We start from the raw sequence: 22,858 nt of genomic DNA on the forward strand, positions 1-22,858 counted from the left end.
TGCAGACCGGAGCTGAAGAAGGCGGCAGTGGCAGTATCGAGGCGCACCCGGCGCGCGTGCCCTCACGCAGCGGCAGGGGTTCCCTGGGCCTGCGTCCCCCTCGCGCCGGTGGAGTTGGAGGGGCTAGACCCCCCCCCCCTCGCGGGGACTCCGGGACCGGTGGTGCCGGCCGTGTCCCTCCTCGTCAACGTGGATCCACATCCGGCGACGGTGGCTCTTCCAGGGGCCGTGGTGCACGTCGCCGCCTCGAACAGGCCGCCCCCGACGACAGCATGCCTCCTCCCCAAGTGCCGGTATGGATCGATTTCCCTCCCCAAGTCCCCATTGTATCTTTCGTCACCTCCTAACATGACTGCCCTGTACTGGCAGATGTAGTTGAAGTCACTTGTCTCATCAATTTTAATTGTACATCAATTAGATGCACTTTAATTGTACATCAATTCTAATGGTTTTTACATCAAGTAGATGCAATTACAGCTGCAAGCATCTCAATTAGATACAATTTTAATTAGATGCTTGCAGTGTTCACATACCTACAATTAGATGGTGCACTCTACAATCACAGGCTTGATTTTGTCACTGGTGATCGATTTATGGTCAAAGCACCGGCTCAGTGTCCCCTGGCCACGGCCACAATTTTAAGGAAAGTACATGATAGGAAACGAATCATAATTTGTTTTTACAGTTTGTCTGTAATTCTCATATTCCATATGAAGGCTCTAGATTTTTCAAAAGAAAAAAAAGATTTTCTTTGTTCCATTTCTGAAGCTAGTATGAGTCATGACTACACCTCTGCATAGGAAACCAATGAAACTGAATTGGAGGAGGCACATAGGGAATCATCTCTTGACAGTGACTTATCTTTTTTTTTCTAGCTTGAGGAGCATCACTGGTTTTGTCCCCTCCCTTTGAACTGATTAGATCTCTGCGCCATTGGAAATGCCTAGACTTCAAGCATTAGAACTGAAAAGTTGGAGCCTCTGCCTCTGAATTTTTACTGTACAAGCATCTGTAAGCTGCATCTAGGTATAAACCCTTAGACACTGTGAGATGCTTGTAGTATACAATTAGTTGATTCTCTTCTCTTTTTTTTATACAAATAGCCACTTTATTCATGGAAGCACACGACACAGTAACAAACAAATATTGGAAGTTGCAACTAGGACCAAGGATACTACTGCCTATTTGTGTCATTCCCTTATTTTGACCTTTGTCTTTCAAGTTCTCTTGGCAAAGTGTTATGGCATCTTTGTTCTGTAACGAGTTGCATTTGATATAATTGGAATTCTGTAACGAGTATAATAATTCTGTTTCTGTGCCACTGAGGTTGTTCAATATTTCAGAACAAGCTTGACAGGGCTCAATGGAGTGATTACCACACTCAGGTCTTTTGTCAGCTGTATTGTGACCAGATTGACATGGGCTACTGCAACAGGGGTCAGATGTCTAAGTGGGGTTGGCAAAATCTCACAGATGAATACTTCAAACGGACAAAGCTGGTACATGACAACGTAACCTTTGGCAACAAGCTCCGAGCACTGAAGAAGGAATGGAGAGCCATACGTGATCTCCAGATCAAGGAAACCGGATTGGGCCGTTCCTCTGATGGTTCTGTCATGCTTCCGAACAATGGTGGCAAGAGAACAGCCAGGTGCACCATCTTCGTATGTGAACAGAACTACTAGATTAGCTTTGCAAGTGTTGTGACAAACTCTATTCGTTTGCTTTTGTTGCAGGACCAGCAGAAGGAGCTGAAGCATGGCCTTCCTGTCTACCTCCCAGAAATGGACAAGATGTTCCAAGGGGTGTGTGTCACAGGAGAAACTTCATATGTGCCGCAAAGGCTCACAGACCATTAGCAGTGACGAAGATGAAGTTGGCGGCGACACCACTCCACAGAGCACTCCACACAGTAGTGGCAGCAAGAGGAGCTCCAGCAGCCTTAGCACTCGCAGCACCGGCAGCAGCCCAATCAAGAAGTCCAGGAGCCCAGCAGTGCGTGCAATGCAGTCCAACATGAGGGAGCTCAACGTCATTCTAGAGAACAGGACTGCATCACAGAACCAGATTTGGGCAGATAGGCAGAAAAGAGAGGAACAACTTGAGGAACAGAAGAGAGCCAGGAGGAAGCGAGTGAGGGAGATGGCTAGGCAGCTGGGGGTAGCTGGAGATAGCCGCCTTTGGATTGGAGTTCTCAAGTTAGTCTGTTCTGATGAGGACATGGAGTCTTTTGAGGAAGCAGATGAAGAAGGAAGAAAATGCATCCTTGCACACCTTTCTGGGGTCGGCAACTAGAACCTCTAATCCATGCATGCACCTGTGTGTGGTTGTGTGGGTGTTGAACTCTGTGATGTTCTTAACTTTATTGTGTACGCTTGTGTTGTGCTACTTTGATGTGTTGTGCAACTTTATTGTGCTGTTGCTACTTTATTGTGGGTGTTGCTTGTGTTGTGCTACTTTGATATTTAAGTTATGTGGGTCCCTGTATGTGCGTTGTGTGCATGTGACAGTAGGTTACATAAGGCAAGGTTCTGCTACATCATTCCTTTTCTATATGTGATTATGTACTGATTAGAGCTTTTTCTCTTTGTTTCATGTGTGCAGGAAGCAGACGAAGCATCAGCAGAGGTGGATGCTGATGCTCGTAGGAAGCAGCTGTGGGAGAAGGATTTTTTTGGCATGCTAGCAGAGGAGGATCAGGAGGACATTGCACTAATATATGGTATGTACTCTCAGTATGCCCTCCATTTGGACAAGTTCTACAATAGGGTAGAACATAGAGTGCCCAAGATGAGTGGGTTGGAATGGGTAGAAGACAAACTAGCCAATGAAACCTCATGCTACAGCTTGTTTAGAATGAGTAATACTATGTTCTATAGTTTGCATACTCTGTTAGCAAATGAGTATGGCCTGAAGGACACTGCAAAATCGACCTCTATTGAGGCTTTAGGGATGTTCCTCTGGATTGTAGGAGCTCCACAATCAGCTAGGCAAGCTGAGGACAGATTTGAGAGATCACTAGGCACAGTACACGCAATGTTCTATAGAGTGTTGCAGTGTGTGGTTAAGCTTGCGGACGATATCATTAGACCTCGGGACCCACAATTCAGCACGCCGCATCCTAGGGTGCTTAACTCTCGGTTCAACCCTGAATTCAAGGACTGCATAGGAGGTATAGATGGCAGCCACATGCCTTGTGTAGTGCCTGCTGATAAATTTGTACAGCACTTATGTCGCAAGGGCGTGACGACACAGAATGTCATGGCTGTTTGTGACTTTGACATGTTCTTCACATTTGTCCTTGCGGGATGGCCGGGAAGTGTTCATGATATGAGAGTGTTTGATGATGCCATGACTACGTACAAGGATCAATTTCCTCACCCACCTGAAGGTAGAGTCTTAGGTGCTACTACATTTGGCATTTCTAATTCAAGTACTTAACACTTACAGGTACTTGCTGCTGTAGGGAAGTTCTATCTGGTGGACTCCGGGTACCCCAACCGTCCAGGTTACCTGGCTCCATACAAGGGAACCATGTACCATATTCAAGACTTCCAAAACGTCGCAGAACCACGAGGTAAAAAGGAGACTTTCAATTATGCCCATTCATCTCTTAGAAATGTCATTGAAAGGGCATTTGGTGTACTGAAAATGAAGTGGCGCATATTGATGCTAATCCCTAGCTATCCTCCCGCAACGCAAACGAAGATTATTGTTGCTTGTATGGCTTTGCATAATTTCATAAGATTGAGTGGGCTGGACGATAATGACTTTGGGCTGGTAGATCAACATGTGCATTATGTGCCGCCAGACGCCTCTATTGAGCAGACTGAAGCTGTTGATGTCCCAGATTTTGAAGATGTTGCACAGATGAATGCATTTCGTGATTATATTGCTGACCACCTGTACAATAGAGCCTGAGGACTTGTACTTGCTTTAGTTTCCAGAGGAACTTGTAATAATCTTGCTTGCGCCGGGCCTGTAGCACTTGTACTTTAGATTTATTTATTCACATACTATAAGCCAGCTAGTTCTTTCGGATATTTGTTGATTGTATCAAATGTTTGCTCAGAAGTTGCATGCGGTTTGTGCTATGGTACAGGTTTTTCAACTTGTAATATTGTCTGTTCAGAGGATTAGGAAAAAATCTGAGCTACTGAGTACTGTTGCATTTGAAACAAACATGCAAATGCTTGCAATGTGTGCAGCTGCATGGTGGACTTTCCTTGTGGACAGAGGGGCATTCTGGTCTTTCTTAGGCCAATTCAAAGAGTTGGAATTTTGTGTTGCAAAGTTGGAATTCCAAGATTTTCTAACCCTGTGATGTACTTGCAAGTTGGGTTAGAAAAAGTTGGAATCTAAACAAGGCCCTATTTCAACCGTTGATTTCACTTCATCCAGCCGTTGATTCACCTCATGTATCCATATACTCTCACCTACCTATACATTTTTCACCTACCGATGATCAATTTCACCATTAATTCAAAAATGAAGAACCACGATAACACGTATGGTCACATGTCCGTGTGAAAAATTACATATTAGTTTATTCATATAGTGTATCGGGCCAACACATTGGTAAGACTGTGCGTCGCCCATTCGTTGCACCTCTAGCTTTCGCTCCTAAATATGATGCCCCGTAGAATCTGATCCTGGACGATGCCGCCTCTAGGCTTTGGGCGGCGGCACGTAGAAGGACGAGTGACAGCAGCGGGGGCGACGTCCGCCATGCCGTGCTATGAGGGCTGCAGCACCATTTCGCAGCGGCGGCGGACCCGCCCCACACGCCCCTGCTCGGGCACTCCTCGACCGGGACGTACTTGTACTCTGGGAAGGTGATCAGCCCAAGGCAAGACACGTGGCTGCACGGGGGCTCCGCCTCCCGCGCCGCGGAGGAGGAGGAGGCAGGCCGCCGCTGCGGGCTTGGAGGCCGGCGACGCCGCCGCCATCGCTTACTGGGCCGGAGACCGGACTGACGGTAGCGCTTGATCGCTAGGAACGCGTGCGTACTGTGTGGAACACTATGTTGGTGCTTGGCGGCACGGCGCGAGCGTTGGTGCCACCGCGCACGCGTTCTGGACTTCTTACGGGCGAAGAACTCTGGGGCTGATACCTGACGACGAGAGCCAGCGGATATCTGCAACCGGCCGCTGCAGATACATCATACATGTAGATGGAGGCTGCAAAAGGAAATGCTTCGGTTCGGTGTTGCACAGCGGATTTGAATACGAGAACCGCTGCGGATTTTTCTTTTTCTCTTTCTGAGACCAAAAACCGCAGCGGATTGAACCAGTGGCAAGTATCCACGGTACCGTTTGTTGGTCTGCGGAATCGAGCTATCGGGATAGGAATTAGCGGGCATGGAGGCCGGTGACACCATCCCAGTTGGAGACGGACCAACGGTGCGAATCAGGTCGCTGCTTGTGAGCGTGTCCCCGAGACGCTAGCTGCTGCGTCGTTCCCCTTCTACGAGAAGAGAGCGTTGGTGCCATCGTGTGTTCTACGGTACCGTTTGGTTGGTTTGTGGAATTCAACTCGTTGTGTAGCTGATGAATTAGGGTACACCTGGCGAGCACGATTCAGAAATACTGACCTTAATTTCAGTTTCCATGATTTCCTCGTGAACCAAACAAAAAAAAATTACATCTTCCCCCATTGCCGTTTCCAACCGATATTTCTGGTCCGAGTCCTAAAACCTTCTGTTCCTGTGTTACTAACTTGATCCAAGCGTAGCAAGTGACAAATAACATACGACGTGATTTGCAACAAGTCATTCTAGAATCAGAATGCATTATAGGAATTCCCAGGTGCCTACCCATATTCTGCTCAAACCAAACTTACAACCCTGGCAAGGAATAATGAGATGCAAAAATCAAACTCAAGTAAGGATTTGTCAAATGTACCCATTTGACTTCATCTGTGATGCATCATCAGGTAACGCACAAGCTTCAAACAAGTTTGAAACTTCATTGCAACTACATACAGATTGGTCTACATGTACAGAAGCTCTATGTTACAAAACAATAAGAGAACTGTCGAGGAAGTTTGCACACAGCAGAGTTAGTCAAACAAGGATGAGGTTGCAGGGAATATCATCTTCTTCGCTCCAACCCTTCTGTGAAGAAGGAATGCCTCAGCGCCTCTTGTGCTGTCAGGCGGTTTGCTGGATCATACTTCAGCAGCCCTTGCAAAAGGTCGATGAAATCCCCAGCTGACTGATCCACATTTTGCATCACCAGATTCTGCTCATGTAACATAGAAATAAGCCTCACACCAGATAATATGGGTGTTTAAGCGAATGAATCAATGCATTACCTGGAGCTTGGGCAGTTTCATCACAGCTTTCATGCTCTCCCGCGAAGTACAACCCTCAGGCCAATTCAGACGTCCTTTTCTGATGTATCTCTCAGAGTGGCGACTACATACAAGGATTAATGAGCACACAACATTGACCAGACCTCACAACACTGAAGCTCAAGACTACATTGACATGGATCATAGACATGAACATACTCTGCCCTCCTAAGCATATGGTATGGCAAAGGTCCAAACACCCTCTCCATCATAGCCAGATGTTCCAAGTTTTCATGAGTCTGGAACAATGCCTCACCCTGCAGAACCTTGGTAACTCAAATCCCCTGTACTTGTGGTATATCAAAAATCAAAACAAGGCTTGCCAATATCATACCGTGCAAAGCTCAACAAGAATACAACCAACACTCCAGATATCACATGGGTAACTCCATCCAAGTCCTGAACAGAAGATCCACCAGTCATAAGAAGTCACCAAAATCAGGCTGAATTAGGATGACCTTTACACTAAACAAGATAGATACCAAGTATAACTTCTGGAGCCCGATAATGCCTGGTGGATACCACATAACTCTGATCCTGTTGATCATAGGTAGTGCTACCAAAATCAATCACCTTGATAGCACTAGACTTGGGCAACCGCTTGTAATAGGATCCCTCCTTTGGGGATCTGGATGAAACCTAGCAATTACACCAACAAAAAGGGATCAGTACAATATATTTTTGTCAAACTTCAATAGCTAATACAACAGAAATAAGAAGGCACAGCAAAAGGTAATTCATGGGTAGATCAATTAAGTAAAAGAACAAAGTATACTTTGTAATCAGGCACTTTAATGTACTCCGGAGAAACAAGAAGAATGTTCTCAGGCTTTAAATCAGTGTGTATGAGGCGCAATTCATGCATAACTGCAACACAGTACAGAGAGAGGGTAAATACATAAACATCCCATAGATGTTAGATATTCCTTAACAAACCATGAAAGGAAGAATTAGCAAAAGTCATGGATTAATGACGGTCTGCAATGCAAAGATAATGCGCAAGACTAATATATGCATGGTAGTGCAGGAGGGGTAATAGAAAGAACTGTGCACACACATGCTATACATTCCAACAGTTGTTTGGCAACCTCCCGAACTAGGGCAATTGGGAATGAGCGGTAATTGTTTTTCCGCAGAAAATCATATAAGCTTGGTCCAAGCCTCTCAAAGACCTGCTCACCATTAATCCAAATTCACCAACGTTTAAGCACCATATCGGTTATCTCTTTGGGTCAGTTATAATTGCCATAATCTAACAAAGTACTTACAATACATATATGGTTACGATAGTCAAACCAGTTCCGAATTTGAACACAACTGCAAAATAGACCAGCTTATATATACAAACAATCTTATGAACGTAAAGCACACAGAAGAGTGCTAACTGAACCAGAGACTCACCTGGATCTACTTTCATCGTATTTACCAAGCTGCTCGAGCATGCCAATTTCTATCATTGCAGCATCCCTGTACTTCTTAATCCCCCTAATGATCTTGATAGCCACCATTTCTTTCCTTTCCTTATCCCAACACTCCAACACCTGGCCAAAGGTACCTGATGTATTCCAGAGACGCATTCAGTTATGAACATAACTCCTAGGAGTTATGTATCAACGGTTTCAGAACATGCAGCCATCCAAACTGACCTTCGCCCATTTTCGCATTGATCTTATCTGCAGACATGAAAAATAATCCATAAGAACAAATCACAGATACAACTTTGTGGGGGCAACAAAAAGTTACACCATGGCAATATAACAAACTAGCCAGTTGCCAAAAGAAGAGGAAGAATTAGATTAGGTAATTACAGCGGGGTGTGAGGTTATCTCCAACAGCAAAAACATAATGCCCATCCTTGTCATCTTCTCTCAGTGGAGGGGAACCGTCACGAGTCTGCCCTTGGTTGAGCTGAGAGGAAACAATACCACCTGAAGAGAGACCCAATGCCACAGCACTTATGGCATTCACAACTTCTTGCCCACAAAGTCCAAGCTGAATCTGCATACAGGAAAAAATAAATTAACCATCTAATTGAGCTCATCAAGCAACCAAATCATTATTAAGTCCAACGCCAGTTTCTATAAAAAAATTTGAAAGTTAGGTGTCCCATGACAGTTGGTAAAATCATGTACAGTTCCCGAGTCACCTTCAATCATGCACTTAATTCATCTACAATTGACACAAACCCGTTGGCACTGAGTAGATAAATTACCTATAATTCGTAAGTAGATAAATTACCTATAATTCCTAAGCAGATTACTGACTAAAAAGCAGCAAAATATGAAAAGCCGGTATGATTGTACAGATTAACACATGCCAATCCTAACAAATAATGATATTCAACGCAAAAGAGCGACGGTGACCATACGAGCACGCATCACGCACAAACAAATCAACCCCAAAATTGACCTAAAGAACAGTGAGCATCTCCGCGGCCTACGATAGACCAACGCCACAGAAACTAAATCGACGGCGGCGAGTACTGTTATTCGATAGATCAGCAACCTAACCCTAAAACAACAGCACCGACAACCGCGCAGCACATGCAAAATCGACACCCCCTGCGGGCAACCACCGGTAATCGACAGATCCCGCGAGGCTGCAAAGGCTAACCGAAGCACCGAGTCGGATCGGAGGCATACCTGATGCATCCCGGCGGGGCCGACGTCCCACCCCAGACGCTGCCGCTTGCGCGGGCGGCGGTCCAGCGGCGCGGGCGGCATCTCGGCGATGCACTCCATCGCGGAACCGATCTGCCTCCTCCCCGAACGAACCCTCGAATCGGCGGCTAGCCGGCGGCGGTTGGCGTGCGGGTGAGGAACACGCAATTGCTATTGATTTCCGACGCGCTAACCCTAGCGCCCCCGGTCTTTATGGCGAGGCGACAGGGGATGGGTGGTGGAGGTGGGAAAGGATCGGACACCGGCGCTCGTGTACACGCGATGACAGGCTGTGTGTCACTGACGCTGTGCGGCCGTAGGACCCACGTGAAGCTCTTAGGCCTACATGTCAGTGGGAGTCTATAGGGAGCGCTGGCAAACGCATCGGTGAGAGAGCGGTTGCCGCATCCCTCGTTGTACGTGCCTTAGCCAAACCTTTCCGGGCACCTGGTTTCTGCACCCAGTTTATCAATGACACGTGGGGTCAAAATTTTCGTGGACCACCTGTCTGTGGAGGTATGCATTGTCGAGCCCCACTGCTATGTCGATTATTTTCTCTTCCTTTTTCGGTTTTCGTCTGGTAGACCAAACCCAAGGCGAAAAACCATGGGAAACTCGGACCAGGTCGCCGGGTTGGCCCGGACAGCAGCGATTGGCCTACGCCGATGAGGCCGTGAGCTTGGCATGTGGGCCCAGAATCTATAGGGGCCCCTGCTCAGTGGGGACGTGTGAGAAAGTGGGTTGTTGGGGGGCGCGCGACCGTGGTTTGGGCGATAAACCCTGGTTGGGCTCATGGGTTGGGTCATTGGGATGGCACCTGAACTGATGCTCTTTCATCGCAAAGGAATATTCCGCATCAATCCTCTCTCCACAAAGAAAATTTTGTTCCTTTGCCGTGCTAGTGTCAGAGAACACATTTAGTGTTAAAAGGTGCTACCATGTTACCAAATTTAATAACATCTGTATTGGTGCATTGAAAATTCATCCAAAAATATAAATAGATAGAGCACGCAAACAATTACTATCATGCAAAGTTTGAGGTTCAAGTAAAAAATATAAATGGATAGAGTACGCAAGCAACTACCGTCATGTGTGATGGTAGTTGCTTGCGTACTCTATCCATTTATATGATGAATTTTTCGTTATATATGCTATTAAATTTGGTAACACGGTAATTGCTAAGAGGCAGTAACACTGGATGCGTTCTCGCTAGTGTCAAGCTCTCCTCTTTCCACATACACACGCACAAAAAAATATTTCACATTTCTGCTACAGCACTATCTGCATCTATGACACCAGAATAAAACCCGTGTATGATCCGCAGGCTTGCCTCTGAAGAGTGAAGCCCTATTGCGAATTCAGACGAACAGGTACAGCATGCTTGGCGTCTCTGAACGCTACTGCCTCGAATGCTAACAAGAACATCCTGAGGAGATCAACGGGACTGCAGTTCTTGAAGCAGAGGGCCGATCCTTTGAGCACCTAAGAACAGAGCATCAAGCAGCACCAATGCTCCGACCTGGAGTTACAGGAGAAACAAGATGTTAAATCCCCTCTTTCCCTTGCAAAAAAATTACTAGCTCGAGTGACCATCTTCTTGAGATGAATTACCAGGCGGCCAGTGAAGACCAGGCGGTATCCCAGCCCTTCCTTTGCAGCCTGCCTGCGTTGCTGGTCCGTCCACCTGGAGGGAAGAGATCGCAAACAATTTACTCCTTTATGTCTTACAGTAACTGTTATAGAATGCTGAAACACAGATGTTTTACTGCTTTGTGACGTATAAGTGATGGAATAACTGTTATATAATGCTGAAACATATTTGGCATGATTTCAGAAAGGTTGGGGAAATAAGCCAAAAAACAATATCATGCTCAACAACATGTGCAATGTGGTGTAATCTGACCTGTCAGGTTTCAAAGTTAGTCGCAAGCACATAGTACCTCACTACAGTATCTTTTACCAGCAATCTGATTTTTCTTGTTCCCAAAGAACAGCTTGAATAGGCATTTTGGCCAAAGTACAACAGCTGGCGAAGTTCAGGCCCAGAACTTACCCAAAAAATTCAGAAACCCCTCCAATAGCAGCAAGCTTGAAAGGCTGAGAACCTTCCCTCTCAAAGTCCTGAAGGAAAAGGAAGGCGGATTTGGTATATGCTCAAAAAACAAGGCAAAAACATACGAAGGAATCAACGTGATCTCTTTTTGTAAGGTGCTACCTCCTCTTCAGCGGCTTCCAGACCTCCTTGAACCCAGAACAAATTTTCAAAACCAGCATTGTACAGCAGTTCACAAGCGGCAAGTGATCTGTCCACATTTCGAAGGAAATTGAAAGTTAAAACAAATCAACAATCCTTAAAAATTATGCACAGAAGCTCTCGTTTATTCTGCAGTGGTTCTTAAATAACACAACTCCAGGCTACATGGTTATGCAACACCAATAGCACAGATAACATGGAATCTTACACAGAGCAACGACAGGAAAAGTGATAGGACGAAAGCAAATTATCAACACAAATACAAGACTGCTAGCACAAATGGTTCAGGATGTAAAGATGCATGAGCTGATGTAAAGGGAAAACAGTAGATGGCTTTCTATCCAATGATCCAGAAACACTGAAACACCAAGACAGTACTCCAGAAAAGGCAATGAAGAATCCATTACTGAATGTGCTATCCAAACGAAAGCAAGGTGAAAATTTATGCATGTGCTTTGGCTCACATGAATAACAAATCAAGCTTCAGAAGAGAATAAGAAATTACCTAAGTCCTTTCTGGCACACTAGTATTATATCTGTATCTTTTGAAAACTTCTCCTCAACCTGCTGTACAAAGTTCCTAGCAATTTCATCTATGATCAGTCAAATCAATCATCCCACTAGGATCATAACAGGATAATTCCTATTTCAGTTGATGTGAAGCATACTTATTGAATGACAATGTTGAGCTGCCACTCCACCAGCCACCTATGCAACAATCATGCTATAGTTTAGTCCATTGAAGCCTTCAATTCTTCAATGAGTAATCTAGAAAAGAAAAAAGCCATGTGGAAAGCTAGACAAGTTTGGACGCAAGAGTTCAACACTGTGAGCAAGAGTCAGGACACAATTTGAAGGCAGATGGTAACTAGTGGCATACCCATTACGAAGTTGCTGACTTTCTTGCTAAGTCCGCCCAGATCAACCGATGTGTCCACATCAAATATAGGAATCCAGGTAGAGCCTTTCACCCAGGCCTGCAACCACACCAGTTTTGGCATAAAAAAGGATGAACAGAAAACAATATGCACCAGAAACGAGAGTTTTATATATTTCAAAATGATTGGCAGAAAGACAACCTTTTGACGCTCATTTGAGGGCCTGACATCCAAAAGAGCCTTGTCCGTCAGTTTAAATGTATAGCCAGCTTCCCTAGGTGTAAGGGTTTTAATTTTCTGCTCCCTAATCTTCAGGCAGAGCATTCCACAGTCGTACAAGTAAACAGCAGCTCAGAATTTCAAAATTGATACATCACCAAAGATTACATAATTCCATGGTGCAGAATTCAAACACATTGCATTTACACGAGAACAAAGAAGGCAAAACCCAAAAAAATCAACGGCGCATTTTCGAACCAAGATATTTCAGAAGAAATGTGCACCACTGTCATCCTCAGTTTCCACAAGGGAATAAAGCAAACAAATTGAGCAGACAAGATATTCCTAAGAGAGATGAATGAATGAACCGCACCAGGGTCTCCCACCGCCTCCTGGCGGCGGCCTGCTCCTTGGCCTGCCTCAGCTCCTCATCCTCTTCACCTTCCTGACCGCCTCCGACCACCGCCCCCATTCTCACCACCCCGCTCCATCTCTGCACGCACAAAACGGCGTGCCTCAGGAGGGAATAGAGCAGAGAGCACAGCAAATGAGGAGGATGCTCAAGTAAAAAGCCCGCACCTTTGAAGGGAGGAGACCAGGACGGAGACCCCGGGGACGGGAGCCGGAATGCGCCACGGCCGGGGAGGTGAAGACGCCGGCGAACCGGCGGGCGAGGCCGAGAGGTGGCGCTGCCATTTTTGCCGTTGCTGCTTCCAATCCAGGCACGGGTCGAGCGTTATCTCCGTAGCGTTTGCAATTGGTCAAGGAGATTGCAAAACTGCTGCAACTGCAGACCGGTGGGACCTGGAGCCCCTGGACTTGACGAGTCTAGAAACGTTAAGCTCTAGCACGACTGGATAAAGCACAAAGGCTATCCGGCCATGCGATTCTGGGTAGAAATGAACGCACCACTAAAAAAAAATGAACGCACAACAGTTCACCATTTAACATCATATGCCCCTCTATAAAAGACCCTTTGAGAACAATTCACTGTCTAACATCATAGTATTATGTTAGAGAACTTTGAGCGATCAGCTGCAAGCATACTCTACAAGACAACAAACTCAAATGTCCACACGAATCCAGTGTCCAGTACAGAATTCTTCTAAAACTGAAGGCGAAATTGCCCTCAATACAAGAATTGGCCTCGATACAGGGTCCAGACATACAACAAACAGTGAAGCCTCAACCTATGCTATATACCGTCTTTGGCGGGATACATGAGGGGAATATCTAATAAATAACTAAATATTGTTGGGGACGATCTGATGCTGATAGTCATGTAGGTCAGTTAATCTGCAAACCCCAATTGCCTTTGGAGGCTCAACTGTCAACTGGAGCTAATCACACGCAATGATCGTGACTGATTATGTGTACGTACCCTAGCTGATCTGGTGTTTTAATCTTCACATGAACAACTCTTTGGACAGTAGTTGCTGAACAAGGTACTGCCCTTCAGGTTCCTGGAGGTAGATTTTGTCATTCAGATAATTCTGTAGATTGTTGACAGCCTCGGACTGCATTTTGTTGCCTTGATCTTTCAGGGCTGGTAAAAAGCACCGTGATATCACATCCAGAATTTTCAGGAATTGTGATCCATATTTTTTGTGAAGTGCAAAACCCGCCATCTGAAAGAGCACAAGAATTTCAGTTAACAACATGCACACAAAAGCTGTGGGTCTTCAAGTGAATTTTTACCTTGAGGAAAGCATGAAGAGCACACGCAGTGGCTGTGGTAGCTGGGAGAGCATTGAGGAACATTGCAAGCCACTTCCATCCCTCGGCTAAGCCGTGAGGATGACGTACACCTTTGATTTCAGTCTGTAAATGAAGTCAGGCAGTCATGTTTCTGTTCTACTGCAACAAATCAGTTTACCGAGCAAAGGCTTACATAGGAACATTCACCACCAGATAGATGAAGGTAAAAGCAAGCATGCAACAATAATGTGAGAAACGAGCTGTACACACCTGAATCATTGCCGCATACAGTTTGACGTATGCAACGACATATGTTAAATAACTTTCAGTGCTCTCAAGTTGTCCATTTTCTTCCTGGTAACCTATCAATCTATAATAATCTTTATTACGTGCTTGTGCCTACAAAATTACAGATACCATGAGAAAATCGAAAGCTTAGCATAATACTCTAGAAAATTGTACATGACACAGCCTGCTGCATAACTCTATGCGCCCAATGGTGAAAGGTGCATTAGAAAAAATTCTGAGCATTGCTTATAACTTTTGGGTGTATATCTTATCACATCTGATACAAGAGTTACAGAGTTCATTAAGTTTTAAGTTCAGACTTACATTCAAAGCATGCAGATGCTTTGGAACTGTGTACATGCAAACTCTGTTGAACTCAGTTAGAAGATAATCCATTGCATCTGGTACCTGAGCAAGCAGACACATCAGATATGGTCATTAAGATTCAATGTTAATCTTGTTAAAATACACCAACAGATTTCAAGAGTAGTATATTCAGAAAATGTCGGGTTGACCGATGTTGTCAATGTAGTATATTCAGAAAATTTCTTTTTATAAGATGTTGTCAATGTAGCCTATTCAGAAAATTTTAGGTTGACAGAATCTTAGTTGACTACAGTACAATATCGCTACGAAACTAACACCGCCAAAGTAGCAATAACAATATTGAATAATTACTAAGGCAGATTATATTTTGAGGATGAAGAGAAGAAACCTGGTTTGTGACTAATAGCATGACATATCCACATGCAAAGGCCAAGTTTCCAAAGGTTTTGTCCTTTGTATTTCTACTCTTGACAATTGAAATGATCTGCAAAGCAAACCAGGTCAGTTATGTGAGAATATAAATATTAACCAGAATTTCATTATATAAAAATAAGGATAGACACAGGGTTATGAAACCTAGTTGATAACAAGGCCAAGATATCCCAAAGAGTAGATTTTGAAGATGTTTAAGCCTTCAGGTCCTAATGGCGATTGAATGGAAGGTACACTCAACAGTAAAACAGCCTTTGAAGTAACTGAAGTCATATCACTGGCTACTACTCCCTCCAATTCAAAATACAAGCCATTTAAACATGAGCAAAAGATAGATAATGTGTGAAATGACCATGTGAATCATTGATCCTTAAGTACTTAGTAGGTGGGAGTCATGGGAAACGAACATGCTCATAAAAGAGCCTGTCTATTAAAGAAACTAAGAAAAGACAAACAGGTTATATTTTGGAACAGAGGGAGTAGTACAGGTACAGATGCTTTACACCCACATAATTCAAAATGTTCGCTCTTGATAATGTATGCTACAAGTCACGAAAAAAACTTAATAATTCCAAAACATAGAACACTGGCAATGGCACAATGCTGCTAATTTAATGGAAAATTATATGTCAAATATAAAGTAGCTACCTTGTTTGCAAATAGAGAACATGCGATTGGACGGGGACAATCTCGTCCATCTAAAGCTTTAATAAGCTCACTAGCCCTTGCTCTGCAACAAAATAATATGCAACTGGGAAATCAAATTATGCTCGGATATTATGAACAGCAAGATCACTATCTTTTTCACACCGTGTGTAACAAATTGTACTAAATAAAAGGAGAGTAAGTGGAAAATAAAGCAGGAACAGAAACCATGGAAGTATGCTCATGCAATTAACAGCACTAGGTCCAAGCAATATGCATCCACAGTTTTGAAGTGCCTATCTGGAACTGAAAGATGCTATAACCCGCGTCAGATAAACGCTAAAGTGATTGAAAACAAGATGATACAAAACAAGATAATAACTAAATCATTCTAGTGGCAATGTGATCAACTACACATGATAGTATTCTAGCCACAATGCAAGCAACGTTATTATAAGCTTCCCAAAAATTATTGAAATCGACACAACATTTAGTTACGTGCATGTCAACCATCAAGCACATATTTGCATTGTCCTTTTGAGAAATAAAGCAGATCAATACACCATTCAGTTACAGGAACAGCCATCTCTTCTCTTGCAAGCAATAACACTGATCAACCACATGCCTGCTGCTGTCAACCAACTTTCAAGATAAGCAGTATTATAATCCAAACTAATTACAGACGTTTCTGAATTGTGATAAAGACCTACTTCATCACTATTGAGCTACAAGACAAAAAAAATTGCACATAACACAAAACCATGATACCTGGAAAGTTTACATTAACAACTTAGTCATCATAATGCGATGCAGGGTGATTAGAAGGAAAAAAATGTGACACCCACCAAGTGTGAAATTAGTTTCAAGATTAAATTTGACACTATTAAACTAGCATTTAACCTTATGGTTCTTAAATTTCATAATTTACATAATAAACTCAGTTCGCAGTTATTACAATAGCGTAGCTTTCATGTAGTTTATGCAACCATAATCAAGCTAAGATATCGTAATGTACTAACCTGACACTGTCAGTGGTCGGCATAAGTTTACCTATGGATTTGGCAATTTGTCGGTCATATTTGCTGAATTCCTGCATGATATTATGTAAACCAGAGTACAGTTAGCGACATACTCATCTATACATCAAATCGTAGGCCAGGGAACAGTCATTTCAACAAGTTGTTCAAAATTGCAATTAAACATTAGAAGCTTCAGCAGGAAATAAAGACCTTGTTGAGATGAATGTTTTCTGGCACTTGATTGTGTACCAATGCACGCCTCCGTGATTCTGCTTCTAATGCATATTTATCGGCAAAAACTTTGATACCTAGCATGAAAGAAAAAGTTATCACAATACTCTGCCGTATAAATCATGATAAAATAGACAAGCAGTGTTTGGAAAATAAACAACATATATAGATGATAATAAGCACTGCAGAATCATTGGCATGATTTCTTAGATCCCATGAAAATGGACCGTTAATATTACAAGCTTGCAATTTGTAGATTTCTGATCTTGTGGTTAGATCCTAGAATAGTACAAGGTATCACTGGTGCCAGTACATAACCCCATCATAAGTCATAAAATAAGGTCAAGTTTGGTGAGTGCAAGGGCTGAAGATAGGCTTCGCACAATAAAGACAACTTAAAGATGTCTGTTCATCTGATGAGTTCCAAAACAGAAAGTTAGAAACATACGAATGGACTATCATAACGTAGACATATATGATTTTAAAAAGTATAATTAGTTAATTACAACTCTAATTTCCGTAACCAAGTGCTGACCCAACAGATACTGAACTTTTTCCATACACAAATTGATATACCAGAACTCTAGAACAGCTCCACATACAGAACTAGAACTATCTAGTTTGCAAATCATTTCTTTAAATGCAAGGAGTACCTGCAATATTATCCTGAGAATTTTGACTAGGTTGGGAAGCTGCTGCTTCCCTCAATTTGGCAGCCTCCTTTTCTGCAGCTTCCTTTTCTGCCGCTTCCTTTTGAGCAGCCTCAAATGCTGTTTTCCGTGCTTCAGCTGCTAATTTTGCAGCTTCCTTCTGCCTAGCCTGCATCATTGTCGATGATCTTTGTTATCAGCTACAAACAGCCTGTAAGTGACTACCAGTGAAGTAAAGAAAATTTAGTGGCGAGAAAATCTGCAAAACAAAAGGCAACAGGAGTAGCTGAAGGGTGAAAAAACAAACACGGATATTACAATAATGGACTAAGCCTCAAAGATCATAAGCCCCCACATACTTAATGGTGTGTAGTTATGTACAGAAAAAAGATCGTGTGATCAACAAATCTGAGCAAACAGACCTCTGAATCTTGCCGGGCTCTTTCCTGCCTTAACTTTTCTTCCTTGATAGCTTGCTCTTTTCTTTTAGCTTCTTCAAGAGCTGCATCATCTCTTATTCGACGTTCTACAATCTGGGATTTCTGTTCATGATCCCTTTGGACCATAGATAAGTGTCTGTCGAGTACTTCTGCACTACAAGAAAGGAATAGGATAACATGATATTGAAGCTAATAGAAGATTGTCAAACTTTAAGGTGCTAGAGTTGCAGCTGTACAACATAGCTGATTGCTTTTGTAACCCATCCTTTAGATTTCTCAGCTCCTCTTCAAGGAGCACAAAACATGGCAGAATTTCCAGTCATCTTCTCCTCTTTTTATCTTATTGCCGGTAATAGAATGGTATTATTCTGATAAATGAATGAACCATCTTTCCTAATGCAAGTATAATTTGAAGGCACCGTGGTTCTTTGCTTATTTAATTTAATTCATGCACAAGCCTATTTGTGACCAGAGGGAGTATACGCTGCGACATCAACTAAAAAGTAAAAATAGTTATCTAAAATCCTAAAGAGCGTAATCTGAAAATTTTATTTGAATCTGAAGAATGAGTTGGAATGTTAAAATTTAAACAATGCAATAGGCACAGATTCCACATCAATGTACAATGTTAAAAAAATAAAAAAATAACCGTATCATAACACAGCAAACAAATTTTATAAATTATAACACAACTACTGTACCATGTACTTGAAAAAACAAATGGCACTAGTCCACAAGGTAACACAAGACCTGATTATGAGGGATACAGTAATAGAAGAAGTAACAATGGAGCATTGAACTCAAAAATTTAGCAGCGTTATCGGCATGGTTCCTTCAGTCGATCTAATAAAGATAATGTAGAAGAGTTGTGCGCATAAGTACAGCTTGTCTTCAGATTGTGTAAAGAAGTGCACTGAAAGCAAGTTCCAGGAGCCATCTAAATGCATACACTCTTCACTTCAGACTATTGATTGGAACATAAATAAATTGAATTTGCAACTCATAAGACCATAATGACATTTACTGTGAAACAGATTTGCATGTAATAAATGGAGTCGGAATAGATTTAAAGTGCAATCAATATTACTATATTAGTGAAGTAAGTCATTAGCTCATTGCTGACAAAAACAGGTACTAACAAAAAGATAACCTGCTACTGTGAAGCTTACTTCGGATACATATACTAAGAATAGTACTAGAAATGCTGAGTCTCAAATGTTGCTCAGTAAAACAGATATAATTTTTCTTTGGCATTCGTAAAGATACGAAATTGCAATGAAGTACGTACATTCTTCTCTGGAAGTGTACGTCTAGTCTTCTATCTATTTCTTTTCTTGATTCTGCATATTTCTGAAGTCGAGCAAACGCAGAAATTGTTCTCTGGATTTCATTTTGGTGGCATGCCTCCAATGCAGATAGCTTACTTCTGACTTCTTCCTGAAGAGCAAATATCATACATGCTCAAGACAAGTGTTCAACAAGATAAACAATGGGGTCCAACAATAGTCCATCATGGTCAAGGAAAGGGTGAAAGATAATGCTGTAACTAGTGGGACGACATGCTTCAAAGGCGGTGCCTAGGCATACACAGCTCACCTTGGATCGCTTGACACCTTTGAAATACTGGTGGAATGTTTTAATTCACTGGAATAAAATAACTAATGTTGTTCTATCAACCAAGAAAAATATGTCAAAGTGAACCCAGTGCCTTGGCCTTTCATACTTCCAGAAGTAGTATGGCATATTTTGCCTAGTTTGACAAGGTTGTTAAAAACCTGAACAATTTTTGTATACTCCACAAACCAACAATTGTATGGTACTCGGTACAGGCACATCAGCATCTGCTAGAACATGATATAACATGGAGATGACCTAAACTAAGTAAGTTTGCTTCCCTGCTATCTTTCTTCTTGAATGTCAGTGTTTTCAGTTTGACATAAAAATAGTGTTATATTTGAATATTATGTTAAAATCGACAAAGAACTAACTAAGCTAATATTTTCATACATATCATAATTCAATTTACATCTGAAACCTAGAGGTGTGCTTCTATCCATCCATCCAAACATGCTACATTCAGGTTTCTTGATGTACAATTTTTTCCAGATACAAGTAAAATGAGCAATTGGAAAAACATAAAAAGAGCTTGTGCAAGTATCCACATTCTATAGCTTGGACCAGTAAAGAATAGTATCAAATGTGAATCATAAAGGGAACCATGTGAACCTAAGCTGCAATGATGACATAACAAAAATTCAATGGTTAATTACAAAAATGACCAGTGTGTACTTGAACTTTGAGATGATGCTCGCGTTCCAGCTCAAGAAGAATGCTCTTCTCTAGGTTCCTTTTCTCCATTAAGAGGTACGGTGCAACCCGGCCACCTGATTCATCGTCTGAATCACTGTGAAGAAACAAAATGAATGTAACTAAGAAATTACACCATGCATAAAGTCACTAGGCAAATTTCTGCAGTTTTGGAAAGACAAAAACACATGCTTCTAATGGGATCCTTATGCTTTATAGATTTTCCTATGACAGAAGTAATCTTCCATACAATTATTCCCTCCTTCTCCAGGTAATATAGAAATCAGAACACATATTTCATGGAAAATGCAGCTACATGTACTCAATTGCAGATCAAGCTTCACCTGGATTCGAGGTCATTGCACGAGAACCTTGCTCCTGTGGCCACAAGAGCCTGGGACTCCCCATCACTAATATCGTCTTCATCATCTGAGTCGTCTTCGTCATCAACCCGCATCACAAAGGCCTTCTGTCTCGCACTGCCATCGCTAGCCCTAAATTAAGCAAACAAAACTCGTCAAACCTCATGTGAAGGCAAAACACCAAATCCAAAGCAAAATAGGCAAGCGAGAGACACCAATCCGGCGGCTGCTTCAGGGGTGTGGGCGGCGCGGCCCGGCGGGTGGCGTCCAGCGCGTCGAGCTCCGCGAGGACGTCGCCGAGCGTCCAGCTCGGGCGCGGGTCGAGGGCCCTGGGGCACCGCAGCTCCACGCGCGCGAAGCCCCTGTGAGGAGACAGAGGAAGGTCAGTTGCGACGAACACCAACCGAAGGGAGGCAGCAGGGCGCGGGAACCGGGGGCGGGATTACATGGCGGTTGTCGGCCGGCGATGTGGCACTGGGCGTCCCCGGCCGTCTAGATTCCTCCTTGACCCCCTGCGGTCGTCGCGTGAGAAGTACGCCGCGCGCCTCTCCACGAAGGCAGCGAGAGCGACGCAGGGTGAATTCAAAAATAGAAAAGGAATCCGAAACGAATTGGAGCAGGCTGGGAGATGGCGAGCGGTGACCAGCGGTGAGGCCCCAAAAACAAAAAAGCTGGGCACGCCCAGGGATCGAGGGATTGAATTTACGGCGATGATGTGGTGGGTAGGCAGCCGGGGCCTGGTTGTGGCGTTCCCAAGAGAATGCGCGGGGTGGGGGTGGGGGGGGGTGGCGGGCGTGCGGCGGGGCGGGGGCAGCGGCGAGCAGAGCGAGGAAGACAGGCGCGTCGGCGGGCCAACAGGAGAAACGGATGCGAATCGACGCTCTCTCAGCAGTCAGCCTTGTCACCCTCCTCGCTACGCTACATCGAGGGCGGAACAAATCGGCATCGGGAGCGGGTTGGCCGCACCACGCTGCGCCGGAGCCGAGCAGGGGCGCGGGAGGCCCGGGCCGCGGCGGCGGCGCCCGGCGCGTCCCGAGGCGGAGCAAAGGTGCGGGAGCCTGGAGGGCGGGCGGAGCAGCGGTGCGGCCGTGCGGGTGCCGGGAGGAGCAGAGCGGCGCGCGGGTTTGGGTCGGGAGAAGGGGTGGCGGCCGGTGGGTTTGGAGGTGTTGTTGAGCTGGGCCGTAACTTTACTGGGCTCATTTGGTATATCTCGGCTTTCTTGGGTTTTCCAGTTAACCGAGGTTTAAAACCGAATTAACCGACTTAATTTGGTTAGTTAAATTCTAAGACCGAATTTATGGCCGAAATTTTTCGATTTCAGTCTCAGTCAATTCGGTTCGGTGTTTCGGATTAATTATGCCCAAATATATGAACAGATTAAGACAAACATCATGGTCATCAACACCGATTTCGGAAAAATAAACCGTCATATTCATGAGAAATGTGGAACCCATACATAATAAAGAAAAGTAACATGATCTACTGGACTAAATATAGGAACATCGATTAGAAATTGTAGGGTGCCCACTGCACAGCCGCATAGCCTCATCCGCCTTGCAAGAGTCCATCATGACTCAAAAATAGATTAGCAGTAAAGGTAAAACCGGTGAAGCAGCAAAGAATAACTTCACCAAGCTTCTAATTCATATTTAACCCAGGCTGCGTATAGATTTCATCCTGCACGCCTGCAGTCTCTTAGTTTGCGCAAAACAGCATTTCCACTGGTTTAGTGCCACTTCCACTTTGGAAAGCTATCGTGCGAAGATCACAACTGTACCAGTAGTACCACCAAACATGTTCTAGCCTTAAGTGCAGTTAGATTTTAATTACCTCTAAAATTAATTGGGCAACGTGGTATCCTAGCTTAATACTACTCTCTCATTTCAAATTATTAATCGTTTTGATAACTAATAATTTAAAACGGAGCGAGTACTTACGAGCGTGTGTGTTAGCTAGTTAGCCGACTTCAGCAATAATATCCCTCAGTACCCCTCCCATCACGTGAACATCCTTCTCCGTTTTTCGCTGGTGAAAAGTCGGGTACGGTGAGCACGTCGTGACCATTCTACGATTTATTTTCTATCGCCGTGCACG

The 22,858-nt window shown here is 43.7% G+C and overlaps 3 protein-coding genes across 5 annotated transcripts; all 3 read right to left on the bottom strand.

The window, feature by feature from the left end:
* Positions 1 to 5,837: 5,837 nt before the first annotated feature.
* LOC112889722 (serine/threonine-protein kinase AFC2) lies at positions 5,838 to 9,208 on the bottom strand. Of its 2 annotated transcripts, XM_025956483.1 has the most exons (12): positions 8,997 to 9,208; positions 8,163 to 8,352; positions 8,001 to 8,027; positions 7,756 to 7,909; positions 7,623 to 7,671; positions 7,412 to 7,526; positions 7,130 to 7,221; positions 6,837 to 6,993; positions 6,689 to 6,753; positions 6,514 to 6,611; positions 6,316 to 6,418; positions 5,838 to 6,242 (listed from the first exon to the last, which is right to left on the bottom strand). In XM_025956483.1, the coding sequence occupies exons 1-12, from the start codon at positions 9,093 to 9,095 to the stop codon at positions 6,093 to 6,095; spliced, it is 1,299 nt and encodes a 432-aa protein (XP_025812268.1). In that variant the 5' UTR covers positions 9,096 to 9,208; the 3' UTR covers positions 5,838 to 6,092. The 2 variants fall into 2 exon arrangements, with proteins under 2 accessions (XP_025812268.1, XP_025812277.1); XM_025956492.1 differs by lacking the exons at positions 7,412 to 7,526; positions 7,623 to 7,671; positions 8,001 to 8,027; positions 8,163 to 8,352; positions 8,997 to 9,208 and having other exon boundaries at positions 7,756 to 7,919.
* A 955-nt stretch (positions 9,209 to 10,163) lies between these two features.
* On the bottom strand, positions 10,164 to 13,220 carry LOC112889322 (rhodanese-like domain-containing protein 11, chloroplastic). The gene is made up of 10 exons (XM_025955895.1): positions 12,945 to 13,220; positions 12,739 to 12,858; positions 12,348 to 12,455; positions 12,149 to 12,245; positions 11,937 to 11,976; positions 11,774 to 11,848; positions 11,230 to 11,317; positions 11,068 to 11,135; positions 10,626 to 10,698; positions 10,164 to 10,533 (listed from the first exon to the last, which is right to left on the bottom strand). Exons 1-10 carry the CDS (start codon positions 13,059 to 13,061, stop codon positions 10,450 to 10,452), a joined length of 870 nt encoding a protein of 289 aa, XP_025811680.1. The 5' UTR covers positions 13,062 to 13,220; the 3' UTR covers positions 10,164 to 10,449.
* Positions 13,221 to 13,351: 131 nt separating this feature from the next.
* Positions 13,352 to 21,887, bottom strand: LOC112889309 (protein GLE1). Of its 2 annotated transcripts, XM_025955879.1 has the most exons (15): positions 21,211 to 21,887; positions 20,980 to 21,126; positions 20,747 to 20,896; positions 20,385 to 20,499; positions 19,384 to 19,532; positions 18,078 to 18,249; positions 17,659 to 17,824; positions 16,985 to 17,082; positions 16,775 to 16,845; positions 15,759 to 15,840; positions 15,067 to 15,162; positions 14,676 to 14,759; positions 14,334 to 14,462; positions 14,064 to 14,186; positions 13,352 to 13,993 (listed from the first exon to the last, which is right to left on the bottom strand). In XM_025955879.1, coding segments are annotated over exons 1-15 (1,806 nt in total). In that variant the 5' UTR covers positions 21,213 to 21,887; the 3' UTR covers positions 13,352 to 13,771. The 2 variants fall into 2 exon arrangements, with proteins under 2 accessions (XP_025811664.1, XP_025811669.1); XM_025955884.1 differs by lacking the exon at positions 21,211 to 21,887 and having other exon boundaries at positions 20,978 to 21,102.
* Between the last annotated feature and the right edge of the window lie 971 nt (positions 21,888 to 22,858).

The sequence above is a fragment of the Panicum hallii genome, chromosome 1, assembly GCF_002211085.1.
Source record: "Panicum hallii strain FIL2 chromosome 1, PHallii_v3.1, whole genome shotgun sequence".
Classification (NCBI taxonomy): domain Eukaryota; kingdom Viridiplantae; phylum Streptophyta; class Magnoliopsida; order Poales; family Poaceae; genus Panicum; species Panicum hallii.